General features: G+C 53.9%; 1 protein-coding gene across 1 annotated transcript in view; it reads right to left on the reverse strand.

Annotated features, from left to right (window-relative positions):
* The window catches only part of PLXNA2 (plexin A2), a 201949-nt gene that overhangs the window by 6853 nt on the left and 169164 nt on the right, over positions 1-25932 (reverse strand). Inside the window, exons 13-27 of the mRNA XM_045536127.1 lie at positions 24656-24807; positions 18491-18608; positions 16477-16613; positions 15668-15835; positions 15426-15519; positions 12006-12245; positions 11254-11397; positions 10699-10933; positions 9180-9322; positions 8239-8507; positions 6216-6282; positions 5819-5965; positions 5001-5160; positions 4499-4602; positions 726-825 (exon numbers count right to left, since the gene is read on the reverse strand). Of these exons, the coding sequence (XP_045392083.1) occupies positions 726-825; positions 4499-4602; positions 5001-5160; positions 5819-5965; positions 6216-6282; positions 8239-8507; positions 9180-9322; positions 10699-10933; positions 11254-11397; positions 12006-12245; positions 15426-15519; positions 15668-15835; positions 16477-16613; positions 18491-18608; positions 24656-24807 (2278 nt within the window). The remainder of the gene's footprint in view (positions 1-725; positions 826-4498; positions 4603-5000; positions 5161-5818; positions 5966-6215; positions 6283-8238; positions 8508-9179; positions 9323-10698; positions 10934-11253; positions 11398-12005; positions 12246-15425; positions 15520-15667; positions 15836-16476; positions 16614-18490; positions 18609-24655; positions 24808-25932) is intronic.

Raw genomic sequence — 25932 nt, forward strand, 5'->3', positions numbered from 1 at the left:
TTGGAAATTCTGTGAGCTGGAGAGACCCTTGGGAATTTGGGAGTTCCGTCTCCTCTGATGCTCCCAGCCATGAATAATTAGTAGGTAAAATGACAATGGGACACTTTTCAATGGTGCTTTAATAAAAAGCTGGATGCTAAAGTGCTCTAAGTTTTAATGGTCCTCTTGTCCCTTCTTTCTTGGGGCCTAGGATGCGGAGTATCCTAAGCCCTTTCCAGAGCTGCTGGGTTCAGTCCTGTGGTGCCCTGCAGCCGGGAAGCTTAGTGCACCTAAGAAACCAGCGAGAACAGAGTCAGAGAGAGTGCCATAACCTCATTGCCAGAGGGCACAGGGGCCCCAGTACCCCACAGAGGCAGAAGGGCGAGGATGACTGATTTACTGTCTAAACTGGGACATGTCTGGGAGTAAAAGAGTACTATTAATAATACAGCCAAGACAATAGCCATAAACTGGGACTGGAATAGATGAACCCCCATGTAGGTGCCTATCAAAGGATATCAAAGGAAGGTCCCAGTGCCACCTGCTCCCACAGCTGTGGACACACAGGCTGCTCTGGGAATGACTGGACCAGGGAGGAAGGGAAACAAACGAGCAAGAGCCGCTGAATGGAGGCCAGGCCAGGCCGCAGCATGCGCTCCCTGCTGTTAGAAGGGGTCATGAGCAGGCCCTGGGAGGCCCTGGAACACTCCACTCCAAGCGGCTCAGACTGCCTTGCTGGTCCTTACCGTATCTGCTGATGGATGTCCGGGAGATGCTGGCAGAGGCAGGGATGTTGTAGGAAGATGTCTGTTTGGGGACCAGAGCCACCACTGACCTGTCTGACACCTGAGAAAGGTACAAAAAGTACACAGTATGGGTGAATGGAGGTGTCTTGGGAAGTCAAATAGTCAAGTACTTCCAGAGGGTTATAGAATAGGCATGGGGTAGAGAGCAAGGAGTTCAATCAAGAACACTAGAAATAACCATTACTATGGTTTTTTGAGTTTTTATTGGGCTAGACTTGCACTGCCCAATATGGTAGCTCAATACGGCTATTGAGGACTTGAAATGTAGCCAGTTCAAACTGAAATGAACGCTAAGTATCTGAACTGAAGTGTACTATAAATGTACAATATACAGTTGATTTTAATGACTTAGTATGAATAAAAGAATATAAGCTATCTTAGTCATTTTTATATTTATTACAAAGTGAAATGATAATTATTCTATATTGATTACATTACATAAAATATATTAACATTAATTAATCTGTTTATTTTTACTTTTTAAATGGCTAGTAAAAATCTTTAAATGACACATGTGGCTTGCATTGTATTTCTACTGGACTCGATCGGGTATGAGTTATGCACAATTATTCCCATTTTACAGATGAAGAAATGGAAGCATAGAGACGCTAAGTGACATCTTCAAGGTCCCATAATTAATACATTGGTAGAGCCAGCATTTGTAGCAGCCAGGTCTGGCAGGCTCCAGAGCACATGTTCTCCTCATTAGATATCCTAATTTGGGATTTTATATCAAGTCACACTGGTCCAAAGCCCATTCACCCTGTTGGCTCTGATTTCTTTCCAGCCTGCATCCTATAATGCCTGAACCACTTTGAAGAGTTTTGCCAAAGGGGCAACTACCCTTGGGGCATCGGAGAAAAAGATGGTCTCTCGTCCCATCCCCTGCGAGGGTGCCCAGGCTCAGCACCCAGCCTGTAGGGAGAGGGCTGATAAATGAGGAGCCATATTGAAGACATTTGGGGCCATTTTGATTTAAGATTACCCTCCATCCAATAAAAACAGAGAATCCCCAGAATTGTGGCGATCCAATTAAACCCCTAACGCAGAGGGAATAAAACAGCTATAATAATGTTATGGGCCATAAAACATTCCTATTAAACCATTTTTTATTTTAACAATTTTTATGAACTTTATAAGTTTGATTTATAGCTGCACCAGTCATAAAACCATCTTTCTGGGTCTTAAATTGTCAGTCCTTCTCTCCCACCAAAAAAGAATTAAATGTTGGGAAGTCAAACTATAAATGAACATTAGTGCTAACGAGATTCCCTGATAGCAGGTTTTAGTGGTGGTGTTTAATTTTACCCTCCCTATAAATCTGCAGGAGCCCGGGAAGTTTTTTAATATCTCTTTGTTAATTAAGATTATGCAGATTTTCTTCGGTAGGGGCTCCAAGGACCTTTGACTTCAGGGAGGGTAACAAGAGGGGAAGGCTCCCTCTTGATGGTGCAAAGCCCCTGTGCCTGGAAGAGGCTGAAGCTCATCACTTCCCAGCCGGAGCAGCTTCCTGGACGAGTCAGCAGTTTGCACCATCAGCACCAGGACTGGGAGGGGGAACGTTTTACCTCTGTCTTTCAGGAATTCTCCTTGCAACTGACAGCCCAGAAATGATACTCTGAACTCTTGACAGGGGCAGGGGTTTACACTCTCAGGGAGAACAGACTACGTTATCATTCATGGTTTTTTATCACCGAAAGGAAGATTCTCAAGGTGACTCAAATGCCCACAGTTCAACTCAATTCCAGGTCTAGTCACTAAACCTCTCGTCCTTGGTTCTTCTCTCTCTTAACCAACAGGCAGCATAAGTCTGTGGTCAAGGTGCCTGGCTGGGCCTGACCTTGGCTTTGTCACTTACCAGCTACATGACTTCACCCCTCTGTGCCTCAGTTGTCAAGGGGGATAATAATCGTGTCGAGGTTTAAGGGAGTTAAGACACATGATGGCTGAGAGTGGCGCCTGGTGCTCAGTGAGCACTCAGCAAATGCCGGTATGAGCATTGCTATTACGAACACCATCATCATCACTGTCTCCCAGAGGGAGAAAGGCTCCCTGCTGTCCCCTGTCACTCAGGGCTACGTGTGGGAAGTGCCTTGCACTCAGTAAAAGCTCAGTAAATATTTGAGGAATGAGTGCATACATGAATGATAAATGACATCAGGGAATTGAAAGTGCTTTGTATGATGAGCACCATAAGAACAGAATATTCCATTCTTCTGACTGGGAGCCATGGGACAGCCAGCCCCGTAGCAAGCTTTAGGGCAGCAGAGACAGAAGAAGAAAGGCCCTGCCCCTGCCCTTTCGAAACCTATAATTTGGGAGCATAATGCTGTTCTCTTTTGCTCTTCCTCATGTAGCTCTACTTAGTTCATTACAATTGTTCTACTGGGTGCATTAAGCACTACATGAAGTAGTGGTGGTGGGGGTGGTGGGGGTGTGTGTACAGAATTAACAGGGGTGACTGCAGCTACCTGTGTGTAAGGACACAGCCCCTGTGCCTCACACCTTTACAAGTCAGGGTTGTTATGTCCATTTTGCAGATAAGGAGTCCAAGGTTCAAAGAGCTTAAAGTTGTACCACCCGTGAGTGGGGAAGCGGGGGATTAAATACAGCTTCCAAAGCCTTTTCTCTTCCCGATACACCACACCCACGTCATCTGGGGCAGGGGGCCAGGCACGGTGTCAGCAGGGGACATGCAGGCCAGTGAGGGCGACAGGGCCTGAAGAGCATTTCGGGGATCCCAGTGCCCCCAGCTTCCTCTGTGCCCCTGGAGGCTCCCGGCCCGCTGCAGGGCCTCCCAGCGGCCTGGCAGTTGGCAGCTCGGTGCTCGAGAGCCCAGCCTGCCAGCCCCCTGCACGCCTCCCTTTCCGAGGCAGGGACGGGGAGGCCATTATTAATCAGACAGTCCCATGGGTCTTGCAGCCTGAGGCGCTTCCTCTGGTTGGTTTAATTTCCCTTGGTGTCTCTCATTTCCAGTTTCTATTTTAGTATTTTTCCCAAATCTCAACCTGTCTACCTGTGCTTAATCTTACAGAGACCCCCCGCTGTGAGTGGTTACCATGGGAGGGAAGGGGAGGCGACAGTGGGTACCTCCTCGATCCAGGGTTCTTTTGCTGGGGTTTTCTGACTGCTCACTCGGCGCGTCTGCCAGTGTGCCGAACCCTTCCCCGGCTGCATCTAATCTACGCCACACAGCCGCGTGGGGCAGGGTTCACGATGGGCCCCATTTCATCGGTGAGAAGAGAGACAGCTTAAGAAATAACAATTTTTCCAAGGACACTGGCCACTAAGTGGCAGAATAGAAGACACGCAGACGAGTCTAACCAATTGCCCGCCGCACGGCAAGTCAGAAGTGTGAGCTGCCTTAGCGACATGCTGAAGAGCGAAAGTGACAGCCTAACCGTGTATGAACACGTGGAGGACTTTGCACTGTGCAGTTTTTTCTGCAGAGCTAGAGATACACAGGATAGAGATGCCTACGTCTCACCCCGGACCCTTAACTCCATTTCTGAGGGTGGAATCTGGACACCCATCATTTTTCACAAATTCCCCCGGTTACGCCAGTGAGCAGCCATGCCTGAGAACCACTGCTGGAGGCTTGGGGGGGAGCGGGAAGGGGAGAGAGGAAAACCCCTTTCAGGCTTTCCAGGCCTTAGACGAGGCTCAGAGGGAAGGAACATGCAACAGGGCAGGCAGAGAGGCCCCGCCCTCACCTGATAATGCATCAGCGTGTTGAGCCGCTTCCAGTCGCCCTCGATCTTGGTGGTGATGTCCTCGTCTTGCAGCACGACCCTGGCGATCCGGCCTTGGCGCCACTCTGGGTGGAGGGGGTGGGGCAGGTGGCAGCGTGAGTGGTGTGGCAGCTGGGACCCAGGGTCCCACAGTTGCACCCCCTCTAGGGACCTGGCCACCTTGGCTTCCCCAGGCTGGTGCCACTGATAGAGCTTAGAGGCATCTCGGGCTCCATGGGGTCTGGGCAGCAGGCCAGGGGGACACGTGGGGGCCTCTCCAGTGACAGCAACAGCTGAGCAGGTGGTGCCCCAAGGAGGAAGCATTTCTCATGGCCCTCGCCTGGCCAGGGCCCAGTCACGCCCCCCAGGAGGGGCCAGGTGCACGGCAGGACTCCCCTTGCCCCACCCCTCCCACGACCTGAACGCTGCCCAGGAAGCGGCTTGCACCCCCCTCGCCCTCGCACTCCGAGGCCAGGCTGCCTACCCAAGTCCATGTCAACCGCCCTGGGCCGCTGGGAGTAGGGCACGTTCTTATACACGGCGTCGAGGATCTTCTCCTTGACCTGTGTGATGGTGTCACAGTTCAACACCTTCACTGGGATCTCTGGGCTGTTCTCATTGTCGGGGTTGACACAGTTCAGGATCTGCAAGTGGGGGACGGAGGGTGAGCGGGACAGGCGCCGAAGGAGCAGTTTGAGGAAGAGGGTCGGGGCCTCGGAATCCTCTTTTTCCAAGGTTCACCCTCCTTATAGAAGAAATAAAGATGCTTATCTGGTCTGTGCCTCTGTTTCCCTTATCCTCCTACAGTCTCTGCCAAGTGAGAGCCTGAGTCATTGTGTCCGCCTCCTCTTCCTCAGAGAACCAGGACTTCTACTTTCTAGCTCCTGGATAGCTTAGGGGAGACATGAGGCACCCCAGGGGTCTAGAGATGGTTCTAGATATGTCAAGTGCCAGCCTCACACCTCCCCAAAGCCTCCTTATTAGGAATCCACATCTCACATCTTTCCCATAATGCTGTTAATAATGACCTGACACCTAATGATGGGTGACTTCTTTCTCCCTCAATATTGTCTAGGGTAAACTGAAGCATAGAGGGCTCTCAGGGCTCACCAGATGAGATAGGGGAGGGGCAGTGCAGGTGTGGCCTTGCCCTTGGTACACTCGGGATGCCCTTTGGGCTCGCCCCAGACCATTGCCCGGCCTCTGTATTGGCCCCCCAGGCTGCCTTTGAGGTCGGCAGGTAGGACGTGCGTCAGAAGCAGAGGATGCACACACTGTCCCCCGAGCTTCTGGCCTCCTCACCAGGGTCTTGTACTCGATCTGCTGCCGGATGAGCTTGTCTTCACTCAGGGAGTAGCGGGCCTCGCCCGTGATGGCGTCGATGGGGCCCTTCTCCATCTGCTGCTTGATGGCGCAGTACAGCATGAAGAGCGGTTCCCCCGCACACTCCTGCGGGCACAGGCAGGGAGGGAAGTGCGGGCCCCGGCCTGCGCGGGCTTGCTCATTCTCCCCTTCCTCTCGCGGAGCCGGGGCAGCGGGCAGAGGGGCTTCCCAGGCCCGCTTTGCTTTGGAGCACCCAGGCCAGGTGGGTTCCTGTTCCCGAGGGATGGGGTCCCCACGCAGCCCCCATGGCCAGGATCAGAGGAGCAGCCACCACCTTGCTCTGGACTCGGGGTCCCCAGCTCATGGCCTTTCTCACCTTCAGGAACTTGTGCAGGAGGAAGGCAAACCAGTTGGTCAGCATCTTCTCAGCCACAGACTCCGTCCTGGGGAGGAGAGAGGGACGAGGGCATTCCGTTACGGAGGGGTCTCGGTGGTGGGGCCTGGGATCCTCGTGTGGCTGTGGCCCAGGAGTGCAACAGAGCATGGCAGAACAAGGACACCTGGGTCCCAGCCCAGCTCCATGAGGAACTGTCAGTGTGACCTTGGGGCATGGGCAGCTTCTTTCTGGGCCTCAATTTCCTCGAGCCTGGAATGGAGGGGTAGGGCCCTCGAGCCCTGGTGTCTGCGCTAGCCTGAGCTGCTTGGCTGGATCTGGGACAGGGGCTGCTGCTAAAGACATCGGGTGGACATCATTTGGGGTTGTAAAGGACCCATTCTCCTGACCTCCTCTGGCCTTAGAGTGATACATAGTGACTTTCCTGTCCCTCTGGGATTTCTTACATGCCTGAACACTCTGCTTTGCATATCTGGAAGGTACCTGGTATCTTCCCCTCCACACACTCAGAGGCTGGCTGCGTTGAGTTCAGATCCTGACTCTGCCCTGCACTGGCTGTGTGACCTTGTGCAAATCATTTAACCTCTCTGGATTCAGTTTGGCCCTCTCCAAAGGGAGACAGTAGTAATAACATCCGCCCCCCACAGTTGTGGTCAGGGTCGAATGAGTTAATATTTGCAAAGTGCTAAGAAAAGCGCCTGGTACCTGCTGAGCACTCCGTAAGTATTAGCTGTCATTGCTGAGGACATGTGGGGTCCCGAATCCTGGCCCCTCACGTGGAGAGCAGCGCTTGAGTGTTTAGCCAACAGGGGATCTGCTTGTGCGAGCACCGCCCCTCCCTCCCCTCCCCCACCCCAGGGCTACAGATCTGGGGATTTGGGAAAAGAACAAAGCCGCTGTGACAGACCCTCTCCAGAGGGGCATTTTAACTCCCTGCACGTGGTGTAAATTATACCCTCTGGTTGCAGTAAATCCCAGGCATTTGCCAGGACTGCTCAGCAATCTGGGCCCGGGAGAGAGTGACAAAGGCAGAAAAAATTGTAGCTTTCTCCCCTGGCTCCTCCCAGCACCCTCTCCCTGCATTGTGCCTGAGATTAGCTCTAATTTAAATACAACAGTTCTTAATGAGAGTTTCTAATGCTCAGATTGGCAGGATAGGGGCTCCACATCATAAAACAAAGCCATTCTTCCTCCCTCCTACCCCACGTGGGGCCTGGAAGCCTGAGACCTGGCTAGGAGAAGGCTAAAAGGAGGGGTGGTGAGCGGAGGTGGAGGATTCCAACCCCCGTGGCCCAGAGGAGCTCCAGAACCGTCCTCGGCTCCCTGCGGCCTCTAGAGGAGATGGGCTCGAGGGATGCCAAGGTCTCCAACCTTCTCTCCTGGCAGGAAAATGGCAATGGGCTTATGTAGTGGAGGCTGGTGACTCAGATCTGGGAAGCCGAGCACAGAAAGGGCAGGCCACACCAAATCTCTAGCCCAGCACCATTCACTAGAACCTTCTGCCACAACAGAAATGTTCTCTATCTGTGCTGCCCAATATGGCGGCCCCTAGCCGCATGTGGTGGCTGAGCCCTTGGAATGCGGCTGGCGTGATGCAGGAGCTGATTTTGACCTTCTATTTTAATTAGCAGCAGCTACTATGGCCTGTGGCTGCTATGCTGGACAGTGCGGCTCTGGAGGCATGGGGAGGGAAGGCTGAGATGGGGGCTATTTTTTTTTTTTTTTTCATTTTGTCTAAGAGAAAACTAAACAGCAGAGAGGTTACAGCACCGGCCCCAAATTGCAGAGCCTGCGGGTGGCAGAGCTGGGGCTCCAGCGGAGATCTAAGCCGAGGCCTCAGACCCTGCAGTGTCCCGGGCCGGGGCAACATCAGATTCTGCCCTGGGGACACAGAGGACGCAGGCTGCTCCGCACAGATGTCATTTCTGGAGAACAGGCCCTCTCCTGCTGCTCAGACACCCGCCACCCGCCCCACGCCCTGCCCACGGCCGGCCGTCAGTCAGACCTCCGGAGGAGCAGCTTGGGGTGGTTCTTGTTCTCCAGGTTCTTGTCGATGAGGTCGGAGAGGAGCTGCTTGAGGACGTCGGTGGCGTACTCCAGGCGGCCCTGCAGGCCGGTCATGATGAGCGAAGCCACGTTGCCCCGGTCGCGCATGGAGAAGCTGCGCTGCATCTCCAGCGTGCGGATGAAGGTGAGCAGGAACACCTTGTTGTTGATGAGCTGCGCAAAGAGCTTCAGGGCCTTCTCCACGTGCTGCTGCCCATTTCCCTGCACCTGCGGTGGGCGCGGCGGGGCGACACCCTCAGAGGACAGGCTTCTGGGCTCCTACCCTAGGGTCCACTGGGGCCTTACAGTGACACCCGGGACGGAACCCAGTCCGCGAGGCCTGTACCACTTCCACCCCCTTCCACCCACCCGCGATGACTCTGAGGTCTGCAGTCTGCTCTGACCTTCCGCTGGGCTGGGAGGGCCGGGCTCCGTGAGGCGCCCTCGGAGGGGACGCCGCCTGATTTTCCCAAGGATACGACCGGAGATACCTCACGGGACTCCTCCAGTTTACTAGCCTCCCCTTAGTCCCCTCTGTCCTGACTTATTATCTTTAGGAAAACAAACCAACAAATGAACAAACAAACCTTACACAATCCTATGTCTTCCTTTAAGCCACCTTAAATCCATTTTAGAAGGAGGCAGGATCTTAGTTAATTAATTCGGTCGTCCATGAAAAAATGACGAACGCTGAGCCTTACCCTGGAGTCATCCCCAAGAGCCCGGGTGCCCCCTTGGCTGTGATCTCCCTGATAGCTCTGCAGCTGTGATGCTGGCAGGAACTATGGGCCCCTCCTCACGCCTGACCCTACTCCGTGCTGCTGGGTCCCCTCTCCATTTCCTAGGAAACCCCGGCCCTGTGTCCCTGCAGGGTGGTTGGGCCAGCGAGGCAGGTGTTACCTCCAGCTCCCGCAGGACCGGGTGGTCCTCGATGCCCGGGAACAGCACTCGCATAGCATAGGTACGGTAGTCCAGGTAGGGGATTCCTGAGCGGTCCAGGTCGCTGGTCAGCTCGTTGATATCTGTTTGGAGCTCAGCAAAAGCTGTAAGAGTGAGCAGAGAGGGGAGGCTCAGCGGGGAACCCCAGTCAGGGGCAGGGGGGAGAGGAAGTTTGTGAAGGAGGAGGGAGGGCCTGGGGTGCAGAGACAGTGAGGACTCCAGGGGTGTGTCCCCAGTGGTGGGGGGATACTCTTAGGCTGGCTTTTTTAGGTGGTGGGGAAATGCATGGTTTGTATACTATTTTCTCCTGTATGCTTATCTATAATTTCGAATTTTCCTTCTACATATTACAAGTGCAGTTAAAACAAAGAAAAAGGATGGCTGGGCACAGTGGCTCACACGCCTGTGATCCCAGCACTTCGGGAGGCTGAGGCGGGAGGATCGCTTGAGCCCAGGAGTATGAGGCTGCAATGAGCCCTGACTGCACCACTGTGCTCCAGCCTGGGTTACAGAGTGAGACCCCATCTCTAAAAAAACAAAAAGAAAACAAAGAAAAAGGAAGAACACCACAAGTGGGCTATTCGGCAAAGATCCTGGAGGCATTTGAGAGACAGTGGCGGAGGTGTTCAATGCAAAACCCTGGAAGCTCTGGCCATCTGACCTCCGTGGAGAGCAGAGAGGAGAGTTGACGGGGGAAGGGCTTCGAGGTCTCACCTTGGCGGCAGGCCTGTCTCTCTGGCAACCTCCTCTCCCAGACCCACCAGCCCTGGTGCCAGAAGGAGCCTGGGCCCCAACCTTTCCTATTTCCCAGCCCAGCTCTTTCCTCTCATCCAGCAGAGGCTTGTTTCTGATCTTGACGTTTACAGTAAAATGAGAAATGTTTTGATTTCTAATTGAGATGTTTACCCAGAGAGCCTGCCAGGTCCTCAAGCCTGAGAGGACGCCAGGTACACTCGTCACCTCGGGGCTGTGGTTGCGTGGGAGACAGGAGAAAACACAATCTCCGCTCCCACACACATCCGGGGCCAAGGATGCCAGCGAGCCTACAGCAGCGCGGATGAAAACAAACCCCGGGGGGGAAGGGGCAGGTGCTCTCCTGCCTTTTCTGTCACTGCTGCCACGTGCTGCAGAGATAGCTGCGCGAAAGCTGGGAGCCGGACTCTCCCACGTGGGGTTCTAGAGTCTGAGAAAACGGGGCCTGGGAGGCTCTGTCCATGGGGACATCGAGGCCCTGAGAGGGAGTTGGCTAGCTTGTGGGATGAGTCCAGGCAGATGGGGGACTAGAACGGTGCCACTGGACCTGAGTCTCCACGCAGGGGGAATTCTTTATAGGACTTCTCTGGCGCTGAGGGAAGTTTCTGGGTAAGCGGAGGTCAAAGAGGAGCGTAAAGGCTTGGCCTGGAGCAATGGGAGTTGTTTGCAGAGAAGATCGTGATGGGTGGGGTGAGGGCCCAGCCAGTGAGGGCGTGCCTCCACTTACCTTCCTTACACTCCAGGGCCACGCGGGACTCCAGGTTGTCCATCTGCATCTGGAGCCGCTTGAGAGTGAGGTCGTTTTCCCGAGACTTGCGCTTGTAGGCAATGAGGACGATGATGACGATGATGAGGAGGAGGCTGCCGCCGGCCGCGATGCTGACGATGGCTGGCAGGGTCAGCAAGCTGTCTGAGATGACACTCACCGAGCCAGGCGAGAACACCATCCCGCCCACGTGAACCTGTGCATTGTACACACACAGACGCACACGGATGCACACAGGTGTAGAGCCCCGGCATGCCAGCAAACCCTTGCGGAGCGAGGGAGGATGGGACAGACCACAACCACACAGTGCAGATTTGGATATGAAGCAACTTCCTGCCACGGTATCTGCCTGCCTTTTCTCGAGTCCTCAACGACTGCCAACTTTGATGTAGGACATGTTGATGAGATGTGGGGGGATGAGTCAGGCAAGGATGGGCAGAGAGCGCCTGGCCTTAGGACAGACTGTGCATGCACCTCAGGGGGCGGGAGTCACAGGCCGAGGAGGGGCTCACTCACCATGACCTTGTGCTGCCCAGTGAGGGCAGGAGGCTCGCAGAGGAGCTGAGTCTCAGACACAGTGACGGTGCAAGGGGTCTCTCCAATCAGCACCGTGTAGTTGAGTTTGGCCCCTCCGGAGGCAGGAGGGCAGAGGTTTTTGCCCTGTGGAGAATGGCAATCTTAATGGGAATAATTGACATGTTCACGCAGAAGTTAACTGGCTACTTAAAAAGACATTAGGGAGACGGGGCAGGCAGCAACGCAAAAACCAGTAAAGGACTCCATGGCAAGCCCTTTGGAGGGGACATCTGTCAGCTACCGTCTAGAGAGAAGAGAGAGGAGGGAAGACGGAAAGGGAGGAAGAGAGCGGGAAAGAGGCAGGGGAGACAAAATGCCAAACAAGAGAAAATTTAAAGGAGGATACGTGGGATTTGATGGAAGTGGTGGAATAACAAAACACTTGGACCGATGGTACCAGGTGACTGTGACCTCCTGAAACGCATGTGCAGGTTACCGCGGTCACAGAGTAGACAGAAAAGGAACCAGTTCCTCCCAGCTCGCTGGTTCCCAAAGCTCACAAGAACAAAGAGAAATATTTTAAAGTATGTCTGGAGAATCCTGAGCGTAAGATATATCGCTCATTGAGTCACTATCTATAAACAAGCTCCTTCTATGGAAGATGACAGCGTTGCCAGTCCAGGTGCAGAGAAAGCACCAGAAAGAAAGCCAGGTAGGGAGAGTGGGATGGCCTCTACCACCGCTGTCCCTACCTTCAGAATGATGGGCGATCCTGGCTTTTGGTCCAAGACTCCAGTAGGGCTGAGCAGCTCAAAGGTCGGGTTGGGGTAGTAGATGAACTTGGTGTCATTGTAAATCAGCAAAGACTGGACATTGTTGAAGACAAACCCGAACTCGTCTGGCCGTTCCACTGCGTCCAGGCCCGGCCGGTAGTCCGTTGTCAGAGAGGGTGCCAGGCAGGTGAGGGTGGTTGTGTTCACCACTTTACACACCTGAAAGGTTCAGAGTGCAGAAGTCAAACCCCGAGCGCCTGGAGGGCAGAACCTGGGGCCTGCTGCTGCCCTCCCGCCCTCCGCTTGCTTTTGCTTCTCATCACTGGGTTACTTGCTCGTCTTCGTTACATGGCGAAGCCTTTGAAAAAAAGGTGGTGATATTTCTTGGAAGGAGGGAAAGTGCATTTTAACCTCATTCATTCACCAACACAGTCTGAGCATCTACTTTGCACCAGGCACTGTGCTAGAAGTTGGGGCTATAAAATGAAATAGTCACTGTCTGGAGGGGACGACAGATAAGCTTCACAATATGACGCAGCCCTGGCCAAGGGCCTGGAACGCAGTAGGGTGCAGCATGGGTAAATGGACACGTGGGTGTAAAAAGCGAAAAAGTGCACTGGTGGGGGACAACACAGCTTGCTCTAATGGGGTCAGTACCTATTCCCACCCTTTTCATGGCACGGTTCAGCAGCCCTTGGGAACCTAATGTCCCTTTCATGTTCCCACTGGGGACACTGAGGCACATGCAGAATGAAGGGTGGAGTGAAATAGGCAGAGCTGAGCCAGGGAGGCTCAATCCCTGGGCTCTGAAGGGAAGAGCCCCAGCCTCAGTGAGCCTCTTCACCCCCTTCCTGTCCTCCTCCCTGCTTGGTCCAGTTTCCCTAGATTGGGCTCCTCTGTGAACAAGCAAATCACTCCCACACAAGAGGCCTCTGTATGCTTCCTGCCCTGTGCTGCATCGGCACTTTGTTAGTCAAACATTCCTTTGGGTTTTGCAGCTATGCTCTGGCCTGTCTCACTACTCACTGGGGCTGCTTCAAACCCCAAAGGTGAGGGAGGGTAGCCCCAGGAGGGCTGAGGAGGAGATGGGGCCCAAGCAGGGCTGCAGGGGCAAAGGGCCTCTCTCCACCACTCCTGAAAGAGGACAGAGTGTAGGAACTCCCCATTCTGGAGCCTGGCTTGGTGGAAAACTGCATTCCCACATGCCTCTCCCCAGGCCTGCTAGCCTGTAGACTCCAGGTACCTCCCCATTGAAGCTGAGCACCACCCCCTCCTCCCCGCCCCAGCTCTCCAGAGGGCAGAACTACTTCTTAATTCCTTGAAACATTGAGATCATGGTAGCTGGGACTGGGAGAGTACTGGGGAGATCCCTGCCCAGAGGGGAGAGAGGACCTAGGACCTTCTGCTACAGGTATCAGGTGCAGCAGGGGGCTTGGGGGTGGCTCCCAGCCCAGGGCTTCCGGAGGACTCACGCCACAGCCTTTGGAGGTCAACCTTGTCAGTCACGTACTCACTCTCCAAAATTCTCTCTGTGCTGTACGAATTAGGTCTTTTATTTCCTGTATTCTGATGCTTTGACATCTGGGGCCTTGCTGGCTGGGGAGGGAATGTCCCTCCCAGGGCCAGCCAGACCCTAGAGGTAGGAAAACTTTCCTGTGAGCATGCCTTTCACACGCAAACCAGCCCACCCAGACCCCGCACCCCAGCCCCCTCCTTTCACTCTATGCACATGCCCTGATCACCCCAGGACAAGGTGTCAGACAACTAGGGACAGCCCCCATGCCCCAGAGCCTGCTGAAATTACTCAAACTAGCCCGTCCTAAACTTGGTTACCCTGCTGTGCCTGGTGCCTGTTCCCTCCTGCAGAAGGCACAGGAAATGCTCTGGCCACCTCCTCTGTCTCCCTCTCCCTCTCCCTCCTGACCAGCTCCAGTTACTTCCCCGCAGCCCCCGGGGCATGGAGGCCCCCGTCTCCCGGAGTCTGATCTGTGAGTACGACAAACTATACTCTGGCCTTGCTACACCTGAATAATGACAAAACCTACATTTTAAAACATGTAGCTAATTTGTTTTGGGGAGTTTTATCCTTCCTGGGTGTGAGCTCACTGTTCTTATTCTCACCCCTCATCCTCCTCCCCTGGCTCCTGGAGTCTGGCAGGATGGAGGTGCACCATGCTCTGCCGGGGACACTAAGCTGCTGTCTGGAAGTGGATGGGGACATGGGCTCTGTCACCCATGCATCAAGCTCTACACCTGGGAGGAGGTGGTAAGTGCTCACCCTGCCCAAAGAGCGAGACCACGGTGGGTCCTGAAGGTGTCACACAGGTGCCCCCACGTCTCTGGCAAGAGGGACCGTCAAGCTCACCAGCATTTTGTGTGGCCTAGTTGTGAAACGTCCAGATGTTTGGGACCTAGCTTGGCTCTGCTACCAGTCCACTTTTATGATTAGGGGCAAGTCATTTATCTCAACAGTGAGAGGGGTTGAACCAGATGATCCTGGAGAACTTTCCAGATCTAACCTTCTAGCACTGTCAATTTACATATCTCTGTTTCTTAAGGAAGGCTTGAGCACGCTGGGGATGCGTCAGGGAAAACAGGGAGACACAACACCATCTTCCCCATCTCCGTATTAGCCTCGTCAGTCCCCTGAACGTCCTGGCAGTAATAACGGTAATTCCTATGGACAATAATGGCCATGATAGCACCCGGTGGAACATCATTACGCATACAATAATGTTTCAAAAAATACTAGGTGAAAGAGTGAGATGGAACCACTCGAACAAACTGAAAAAATTTACAACAATATATCAGATATTCTTTTATGATACAGAAAACTTTTTTAAAATTACACAGTGGAAAAAAAATTACATGGCTCTGCACAGAGGATTAAAGTAAAATGTTCAGCCTGATCATCTCAGTGCCCGGGTGGATTATGTGCATGCAGCGAACAGTGTTTACCCAGGGCCAGCCTAGTGCCAGCATGTCACGCATGTGCAGGGAAGTCTGAGCAGTGTCACTGCAGAGGGGAGCAGCAGAGAGGTCCGATGGCTTGACTGTGGTTGTGCTGCTAATAGGTGGCGGAGTCCTGCCTCCCTTCCAGACATGTCTGAATCTGAGCCAGAATTTCTTCAACCACCCCCAACACTGATTCTCAAGGGACCTCAAAGTGTCATAAAACAGGAGCCCTTCTGTGCTGTGTCACAAGCTCAGAAGCCAGTACTTTTATATACTCACTATATCACCTCTGACAACGTATACTGTAATTATAAAAAATCATTGTAAGGTTCAGGTATTTGGGGCCATGATTCCAGGCTCAGAGTCTTCAGCCAGCTCTCCTCATCACATTGCAAAACAGGAAGCTGTGCTCACCGAGGGCCGGGGCGGCCAGCGGTTACTCACATTGACAGATTCTTTGCCGTTAAACTTGACTCGGATCCTTGGCTCCTGAATGACATCCAGGTTGAAGCCCGTGATGGTCAGGGGTGTGTGGCCGCTGGGAAGAAGCAGAGGTGGTTGAGCAAAACCCCTCAGGTCTGGCACGGTGGACCTTAACCACTGGCATCACCTCCCATGAGCCAGCCCTGGGCTTCGGGGCTCATGCCACACGGCAGCCAGGTGCGCCCCTCCCACCCCTGCCTCACCTGGCAATGCTCCACTCTGGCTCAATGCGCTGCACCCGAGGGTCGTCTATGTACTCGAACTGCAGGTTGTTATCCACGCGGGCTCGGTCGACGCTCACGGAAACGGGCACCGGGCCCAGCCCATTGGATGAGGGGGGTGAGACACACACGATCTCATTCATGGACCTCCTGACAGGGGGACAGCACGAGGGTTGAGAAAGGCACAGGCCATTGGGGTGCTCCTGGGCTGGAAAGGGGCTTTCCTTGATCTGAGGGAACGGCCCAGCGGTGGGCTCCTACCCTTTTATACTCTATGCTGTGGAACACGCCCCTCATCAGCGGAGATCGGTGCCCTCTTTTCACCTGAGACCCAACCTTAGCTGGATTCAGGAGGTAGCAAGTTGGAGAAGAGCATTGGAGAGGGTGGGCCAGAGATAGGGCTTTATGGACTTTGGGGGAACTCCTCTCTCTGAATTTCCAGAATATGACTGTTTAGCGAGGGCCTAGAGTCTGGTCAGGCAGCCTGCAAACACTCACTGAGCACCTACTGTGCACAGAGGTGAACACACAGTCCTTGCGCTTGTGGAGTTTATGGTCTGAGGAGATTTTCAGGGGATACTGCTAGGCAGACCAGCTTCCCGCCCACGGGTGCTTTCGGAATTCTCTTAGGGCGTTCTATATCCCCAAAGCTACACGGGTGGCTGACAGATGGTCAGTGTTCAGCTTTGTATGCACAAGGGATGACCCGAGCATGAGTCTGTGCTTACGAGGGCCGAGCCCGTGCAACCTCCATGTGTCTCAAGTCACCAGAGCAGGGACTTGCATCTCACCCGTAGAACTCGCAGGTCTGGTTGCCCAGGTGCACTGCCACGCTGCTCCCGGCCCCCAGGTAATGGCCCGTGATGGTCACCATGGTGCCTCCCGACTCTGGCCCTCGGATAGGGTTGAGTGACAGCACAGAAGGGTTCTTTGGAAGGAAGCAGAGAAATGACCACAGCTAGACCTAAGGACAGAGGGAGGAACTGTCTGCATGCAGGGAATGGAGGTGCTTTTCCTGCCCTTTTAATCCCAAATGCTCTCTCTCTCCGCTTCTCCTGCAGCTGAGGCCCTTTCCGGGAAGAGTCTCTAGGCATGTCCAGGGAAGGCCACGCATCAGAATTAATTAACTCCCCGGAGAGTCTCGTGCTCATAACACTGAAGGGAAAGCAGAGGTGACACTGACTAATCTATCAATTAGTTTACAAATTGAGAACAATTTGAAAACACGTCTCTATCTAGAGCCTGTACTGATTTTTTGGGCACAAACTCAATAGGGATCAATAAAGCGTCCCTGCCTGGGCTGGGCCACCGCGAGGGAAGTCCCCACCCGTGGCCCATGCACATGTCCTTCCGTCTCCCCCTAAGCATGGGAAGGGCAGCAGGATTCCTAGTACAGAGAGCTGTCAGTAAACGTCAGCGTGGCTTCTCTGACTCGCACTGGGAGGATAGTGCGTGGCTGGCTGGGACTTTCTAGCAAGCTCACTAAGTTATAAAATTAAGTCTGAAGCTTACAGGAAATGTCGAGCCTAAAATGCATCAGGCAGCCGACCTAAATCAGAAAAGAAATGCTTCTGCCCAGAGGCAGTGGCGTGGCGTGGACAGTGCATTTAACTGAGCAGCTACACAGGAGTGAATTCTAGTCTGTCTCAGCCGCTTGCTGTGGGCCCTGAGGCAAGTTTTGGAACCTTTCTGGACTTCTGTTTGCTCCTGTCCCGGGAGGAGGGTGGGCTAGGTTATCTCTAAAGCCCCTCCCAGCTGCGACATCAGACAGTCCTCTCCCCGGCTGGTCCTCCTGCGTTCGCCCCTCCTACCCAAGCCCCCCGTCGCCCCGGGTAGGAGGTGAAGTCGGTCGGCCATGGACAGGGCATGGGAGTCTCCCATTTGAGAGAGAAGAGTGTATGAAAAAGCTAGAGATGTCAAGATGAGAAGGCAGAGGCTGGAAAACCTAAAATAAGCAGTAAAATGTTTTAGAGAGAACAGAATTTTGTGGTGTAAAGATTTTTTAAAACTCTCAGCAAGGCTGGTTTGACCCCATCTGCTGGTGTTAATGCTTTAATGAAGGACCCGATGGAGCAATGTAGGTAAGTGTCAGAAAAGGGCCTTCAGGGCCTAAGAAGCCAAGTTATTGATTGAGTCTGAATATAGCCCCGGTGGGCTCCTGGGCCCCAGAAACAAGTTATTGATTGAGTCTGAATATAGCACCAGCCTTATAGAAAAAGCCTTTGAGACTTGGCTACCTGTGGCCTGAGCTTGAAGCGATGTTTGCAGGTGTGAGTGTGCATACGTGTGTGTGTTTGTCACCACACTGACACGCAGAGTGATCTCGTGGTCCTGCACACAGACACGTGTCTCTCTGCCAGATTTCAGCAACATTTCTAAACTCCCACTTAAAATATCCTTGGCAGAAAACAAAGCATGCGGGTAAATATAGACCCGACTAATTAGGTCCCTCAGGCTACGTGTCCTCATTAGGCTGGAATTAGACTGAGAGATCACATTGGTGGGAGTCCAGGATCCACTTTCTAAGAGAGGCCAGGTTTTGCCTTAGAGCTCTGACCTTTGGCCCTCTGGGACGCCAGTCTCTAGAGCTTTGTTAATCACACGCCCACCTTACCCTGGAAAGACAGGCTCGCAAAGCAGCGGGGCCACAACTTCCCTTTTCTGGAAGGTCCCTTTTCTCTGCTTGGCCTGCAAGAAGCCTGGTGGTGCCTGGCTTGGGAGGGAGAGGGGGCCTTTCTGGAGGAGTCTGGAGCCGACGTGTGCCCTCCTGGGCACCTGCGGCCCGGCCTCAGACTCGCTACTCACCACAAAGGTGTACTGCTGGTGGGACTTGGTCATGAACTCCGGCTTACACTCGCCGATGCACAGGCGCACTGGCCCGGAGGTGGTTCCCACGAGAGCGTGGCCCATCTCGCAGACGATCCTGAGGAGAGAGCAAACCTTCCCGTGAGAGGCTCAGCAAGAGCTGGCATCCCTCCCCACCTGCCTGGCCCATTGTGGCGAACGACACGGCACAGTCTTGCAACAGTGCTAGAGCAACACTCAGCTTGCTCTCCCATCTAGCTGTGTGACGTTGGGTGCAGTGCTTTCCCTCTCTGGGCTTCAGTCTCACCTGTACGGTGCAAGTGTTTATTGACTCATCTCTAAAGCCCTGTGTGCCTCTGATATGCTATGCTGCCTGATTTTGTGACCAAGCCTGTGGTCCCCCTTTGTCTAGCGCAGTGCCTAGCATTGGGTAGGCACCTAGTATCCGTGCAATAAACCGAATGGTGAACAGGGAGCTCTAGGGGCAGCAATTTAGTTGGTGTTGTCTCCTCTGTGCCAAGCTAACATTGCAACACTCCTGCAAGGATTGGGTGAGGGCCTGTTTGCCATGCTGATTCAATTGTGGTTTGCTTCCTGCAGTGAGTTTTTAAAAGGGGGTAGATAATTGGGTGAGATAGTGAGAGCTCAAAAGAGGAGCTCCCAGCAGAATGGGAGGCAGCAGGGAAGGGGTGGGGTGGAGGGGATGAGTTCATTAGGCCAGGAGTTGACAACGGACTCCCACTTAATCAAGGGCTGAGTGCGCGGAGCTGGTGGGCGCGATGGTGACACGCCCTGGGTTAGAAGTCACGTCTGGCGCTAACGGGCACGCTGGAGGGAAGAGGTGTGCAGCGCTTGCTCTCAAGCAGTCCCGATCGATACCCCCCGTGATGACTGGAGAACAGCTCCGCAAGCACATACTGGTTGCCTTAGTCACAGCAGCCTTCTGGAAAGTGTGGGCAGCTGAGGAGGGGGTGGGGAGGCGGGGGGATTGAAGACATCAACTTCTTGGGGTAACCTTCTTGCCTGAAATTGCAGGGCCTGGCTTGTGTGGGAGAGGGCCCTGCCAGGCTCAGCAGAAGGAACTCCTGAACACCGTTTAAGAGTTTAGAGCAGTCTGGTGCTCCTGGTAGGTTTGCTTAGTGGGGAGTCAGAAAAACAGACACCCCCCCCCTCCACTAATCCCCGGCATTATCCTGGCACGGTGGGGAAGCTCCGTGTTTAACCGAGCGATGCTTATCTCAACAGCTTCTCTAGGAAGGAAGGTAACTAAACAGAGATTTCATTTCGATGTAATAAAACTTGCATTAAACAAATACACCGCATGCTCGCACACACGGCACGCCGCCGATCCCCGTCTCTTTCATAACAGTTAATCCCAAATAACTACTTTCACTCCTGGCGAATATTTACTTAACATGCAATAACTGTCTTGCTACGTTTAGCATATTAGACTCAACAAGGAAGTATCGAATGCACATGGAAGAATATTCTCCCTTCCCTTTCTCTATAAATAAAACAATTAATTATGAACCCGAGTAAACATGATCGCGATGATCAATTAGTGTTTTACACGTAACTGTCTCCTTAAACCTCATTAGCGGAGCATTCAAGAAGCTTAATGTAAGATAGCATGTGTGGTTCTTTTCAAGCGGCTACCTGCGTGGAGTCATGACTCTCCCATCCTGTTTCCCGGGCCCTGGCAGCTGCTGCAGTTTCAGGCCCTGCCATCCCATAAACCACGCCCTGCACTGTCAAGGCGACCGGAGGAAAATCAACCACCTATTGTGGGTACTGGGGGCCAGGGGAGAGGAGACGAGGAGCAGACAAGACTCTTCCCTGTCTTCTAATCAGGGCTTGCTTGCTCCTCACTCACCACCCTTGGACACTCGGCTGGAGAGATCCTTCAGAAGAAAAAGAGGAAGAAATCATCACAGGCTTGAAATGATGGAAAAAGGAAATATGAGCACACGTGAAGGTCATGGGCAGTATTGAAATGTTCTTCCTTGGGCCCTGGGGCTGTCTGGGAGAGGAGAGGCCCGGAATGGCCCTGGTCAGCTGTCCCCGTATGGGGTTCACGCTCACCTGGGGCCTCTTGGCACCCATCTTTTCTAGGACATTTTCTTGCTCGGGGTTTATGTCAACAAAAGATACGTGTCAAGCCCCTGGGAGAAGAATGATGAGTGGGAGATGGATGCCACCTGTGTGAGCGAGCCTGAGCACCTGCAGTTGACTCTGAGTGCCCCCACCTGGAAGGGCATGGTGAAGAGGCCTGGGGGCTGGGCTGCGGCGAGGGCCCAGAGCCGGCCACAGGTGCCCTTCCTCGGGCTGGAGCGAGGGGGCAGAGGCCTGTGTTCAGCAGTGGGCCACAGGGCAGGGTCGGGTGGGGTAGGTCTAAGAACTGGACAGGAGTCATAAGGAAATGCAGCCGCACTGCAGAAGAATTCAGCCACCTCTAACTCGTCTTCCCTTTAATTCCTGGGACCCAGTGTCTGCAGGGAAGGATGGAAAGGCCCTGAGTGTATTTGTTGTAGGCTCTTGTTCTCTGAGCTCAAGGAGCTAGGGGGGTAGAGGAAAAAGCCAGGGCAGCTGCTGGGAGTGGAAAGGTTATATTGAGCAACCAGTGTTATGCCAAAGCAGATTCTAGACCTTTAGAAGAATAGCTACAGCTGAGTGTGGCAGGCAGTCTGTAAGATAGGATCTCATGTCATCCCCAGGCTCCACTACCAAGTGGGTCTTATTATCTCCATTTTACAGACAGTGAAACTGAGGCTCAGAGATGCCAACTGACTTATCTACGGCCACAATTCGGATAAGTGGCAGAGCCCCGATTCAAATCCAGGTTAGCTTGAATCCAAAGCTCATCCAAACCACTCCACTCTACTGCTGCTAGAGACAATCCGGACATGGCAGCAATGACAGGCGTGAGGTTGTTGGCAGGGGTGGTGGGAAAGCCCCAGCGGGGCTGCTCGGGCTCTGAGTGCTTGCCGCCTGTCCCCCTACCTCCTTGGTTGCAGACAACCTCAGGCAGTGGTGTGCACACCAACTCCTTCAAGCCCTGCAAGTCAGCAAGGTTCCCGTGGTTGGATCTCTGGGGGCCTCCTTCCTCCCCTGTCTCCTCCCCATATTCCTGGTGGCTCTTTTATCCTTAGGTATTATTAGGACACACTAGTTGGAGATCTCTACGTTTTCCCCTTATAACATGGGAAATAGGGCCAAACAACTTCCAGCTTTGACATTTGAAGACTTGACTCCTCCCTGTTGACAGGGGCCTCCTGGAGACACATTAGTGCCACTGGCAAGCTTCTAATGGTGGGAGTTGCACATACCACGGGGCATATCATTTACCGCTTTTGACATCCTAAGGACCACTGAAGTGATGGCAGAGCTCATCTGTTCCCACATTCCTATTGTCCAGATGAGACCTTTGAGGAACAGGGAGCAAAGTGACTTGTCCAAAGTCACCTAGCTTGATTACAGCTGAGCTAAGGCTTGACCTCTTGTGCCCTGGCATCCAGACCAGTGTCCCCGCCCCCGTGTCACACCACCTCCCATAGACTTGCACAGATGGTGCCTTGCTCCCTGGGCTGGGGGGCACACGCAGTAACAGCCACCGGCCGTGGCTGAGTTCACGGATGAAGCAGATTGCGGGGGGTCCTGAGGACCCGAGCCGAGTCTGCCCCACGCAGAGCCCCCGTCCCAGGAGGGGCCGGGCTGCAGCCTCAACCTGCGTCCCACTGCCCGGAAAACATCCTGTGACTGAGTCATCTGGCCCTCCATAGACCTGTGGGGTGCTGATTGCAGGACTAAGCGGGGCCCTTTAACCAACATTAACCTAATTGCTGAGTGATGGATGGCGCAGCTGAAGCATATGGTGAATCATTACTGTGCCCGCGAACCCTGCCCGCACCCGGGACTCTGCACCGGGCCCATTTAGCCAAATTCATCTCTCACAGACATCTGTAACGATCGTGCCTGCTGCTCCCTGCCCGGGATGGAGGCTTTAATGATCTTAACAAACTCTGAAACCTCCAGAGTGGTAATGAGCCTGGCACGGCTGGAAACCAGGTTGCATCCAGCGAGGCTCAGGGTGGGCTCTCTGCCGCCTGCCCGCCCCGTGCCTGGGGACACGATGGTGCTGGTTTTCTAGGGCGACCACCAGCCTCGGCAGGGACCCATGGGGACCCTTCCCCTCCCCAGGCTCCTCTCATATCCCCACTGCGGCCTCTCGCAGCACTTCCTCCTCCATGGCCCTGGGTGAGCGCAGTACCTTTAATTTCATAAACAGAACTGCAGCTCCTTGCATTACAGAACTGCAGCTCCTTGCATTACAGAACTGCAGCTCCTTGCATTACAGAACTGCAGCTCCTTGCATTACAGAACTGCAGCTCCTTGCATTACAGAACTGCAGCTCCTTGCATTACAGAACTGCAGCTCCTTGCATTACAGAACTGCAGCTCCTTGCATTGCTACTGCACGTTAGGCTGCTGAAGGTCAGAGAGATTGAACAGCTTGCGAAGGTCTGGGGTCTGGTCAGTAGAGGCGCCAGGGCTAAAACGTGCTCTCATGACATTCTGAGGGCCAGCTGCCCGGGAGTCGGCACTTCTCAGCCAAAAGCGCTACCTCCCACCCCGCTCCCCCCCAGCCCCAGCCATTTCCTCTGGAGGCCTGGGGCATCTCACCAAGCTGCAGACTCATGGTGTCCAGAGGCCCAGGGCAGGTCCTCAAGGCCAAGGTGGACTTGGGGTCAGTCTGGCATGGCACCGGGCTCTGTAAAGACCGTCTGGCCGTGAGGACCTCTGCAAGTTTTGCTGGCTCCTGCCCCACAGCTTTTACGTCCTCTTTGGCTCAGACACGCTTACGTCACTGCCCTTTGCCCTCCCTCATCTCCTTCAGGTGGGCCCACCAGCCTTTCTGGCAGGACTCACGCCTTGCGGGGATAGGGCTGTGGGTGAAGGACCAGCCCTGAGGGATCTGAGGCTCAGGCCGGCTCTTTCTTCTCCCCCGCCCGCCGTGGCCAGCAGGCAGCACGCAGCCCTCGAGTCCTGGAATTCAGCCCTCCTGACTCTGACTCTTCTCCGGGCCACAGCAGAGCCTCCAAGCCACAACCTGCTGAGTCACGGAATTTCCAGGCCGCCCCTGCCCGGGACTCTGGCCCCATCTCTGGTCGGGATGGGAAAGAGCCCTGGACAAAGGGTGGGGAGGCTCCAGGTCTAATTCTGCCTCGGCCACTGTGCCCTGAGTGAACTGAGGAGCCACTTCCCTCCTGAGTCTTTTGTGCGCTCTGGCTTTGCAAAGCGGAGATAACAGTATTTACCTCTCGGGTTCTTACCAATTAAAAATGGGATAGAGGATGAGAAAGTGCTCTGTTCACTGGAAAGTGCTGATGGAAGATAAAGGGATGTCAAGTCATGGGGCTGCTGCTGAAGGCTGGCGCTGGGGTGGCCTCAGGGGAGGACCTAAGGCTGCAGGGGGTGGGACCGAGGGAGGGAAGACCCCTCCCCGACGTCATGCTCTCGGGGGCAGGGCTGTGTTCTCCGTGGAGTCAGAATGGTTCGGCCCAACTTTCCAGGACAAACCCTGCCACGTGATGTGGCCGCTCCCCTCCCTTTCTCCTTTGGAGGGGTGGCGTCCCTCCTTCCACCTGCCCACCTCCAGCTTTGTGCCCACCTCCTGCCTACCATCTCCATGGCGGCTGCCACCGCCAAATGCACACCCCAAATTGGAACATATGTCACTCCTGGAGCCCCGTTCGCCTGTCCGCCACTACATGCCTATTTTCTAATTTCCAGCTGACATTTCCCTTAGTGAAATAAATGAATTTGCTCCGGCGGAGGCCCTGCTCGGATTAAGCTGCTGTCAGAGCCCCACGCACCAAACAAATTGTTGCCCGCAGCCCACCGTGCGGGATGCATTCCAATGGGGGCTGGCAGGGGAGGGGCTGGGGGGCCTAGGAGGGGCCTGAGCTTGTCAGGAAGCTGTCTCAGTCACACCAGTGGGCAGGCAAAGACTGAATGAGGAGCAGCGTCAAGCACCGGAGCCCTGATGCCAGACACAGAATCCAGGGACCAGGGACTTAGGCAGAGTGAGACCCTCTGAGGGTGGAGGAGGGGGAGGGTCTCCACCCTGAAACTCCCATTGGAAAAGGGGTGGCCAGGGCGGACTCACTGCTCGGCGATGATGTATTCCCCTGGGAGGGGTGTGCAGGGCACCCCAGCCACCTGCACGTGGTGGGCAATCTCGGAGAAGTCCAGACCCAGGTTCACGCCATGGATGGTCACGCGGGTCCCTCCTTCAGGTGGTCCGGACACTGTCAAAATCTGCAGGAGGGACATGGCATTAGTGAACCCAGTGGGCCTCAGGAATAGGAGGGGCATCCCCTCTCCCCTCCGGCAAAGGTGACTTTGACAGACACCTGGAAGCTGGGAGAACTGAGGGTGCTTTCTCCACATTTTAGCTTATCTAGGATCCTGCCATCACCTTCTGTTTTATGCTCCACCCTCGTTCTTTTAAGTCATTCATTCATCCGTTTACTTCAAAAATTTATCAGAAAGAGTACTACACTCGAGGCAGAAAGTCATTGCTGGAGACTTGTCTCTAATTCACTAGTCGCCTGATTGTGATCGGTCACAGAGTCTCTCCCTGCACTTCTGTAATCAGCACTGCCAACTTCTCGGGGAGCTTGGGAGCATGTTTGGAAACCAGAGGGCTTTGTAATTGTGACAGTGTTATTACTGCCACTGCTCTGTGCTAGACCATGTAGGGGGTACAGTGACGAATACACAGGAAATTTGCCCTCAAGGAACTTAGAGTCAGGAGGACGAGATAAAGGAAGCACACAAATATCGCTGATTCGGGGTATGCAGCGATGAGCTCGGTACAGAGGAGAGGCTGCGGGAGCTCAGGGGAGTCCAGTCGGTGTGGCTGCAGGGGGACAGTCGAAAGCAGAGGGTGTGTTTGACGCTGTCCTGCAAAAACTCCTATGACACATGTTAGGACCAAGGAGAAACAACTTTAGGATTTTCTAAATCTTTCCCGGCCTCCTGTTAACAAACATCATTTATTTATTCATTCCTGAATTCAGTCACCAGATGCCAACTGTCCCATTTTGCTTTGATCCAACAAAAAAGGGTATGGCAGAATCAGCTTCTTGCATGGTGTAAACTTCTGTCTGGGAGGTGATCAGGCTCTTGGAAAAGTACAGTTCTCTGAGATCCAGTAGATCCCAGGGAGTAAGATCATACTTGTGTGGTTCACAGTTATTGGAAGTAGGAAGAAATCAGAAGTGAACTCAATCCTAGACAGCAGAGGAAAGTAGAATTTCAGAACTCGAAGGGACCCCAGAGTATCTTATTCTGAGATCCTTATTTTACAGCAAGAAGAATGAGACCCAGAGAAGTCAGGGGTGTAACCAAGGCCTTGAGCAACTTGTACACGGAGCTGTA

Source organism: Lemur catta, chromosome 23 (genome assembly GCF_020740605.2).
Source record: "Lemur catta isolate mLemCat1 chromosome 23, mLemCat1.pri, whole genome shotgun sequence".
In the NCBI taxonomy this organism is placed as follows: Eukaryota; Metazoa; Chordata; class Mammalia; order Primates; family Lemuridae; genus Lemur; species Lemur catta.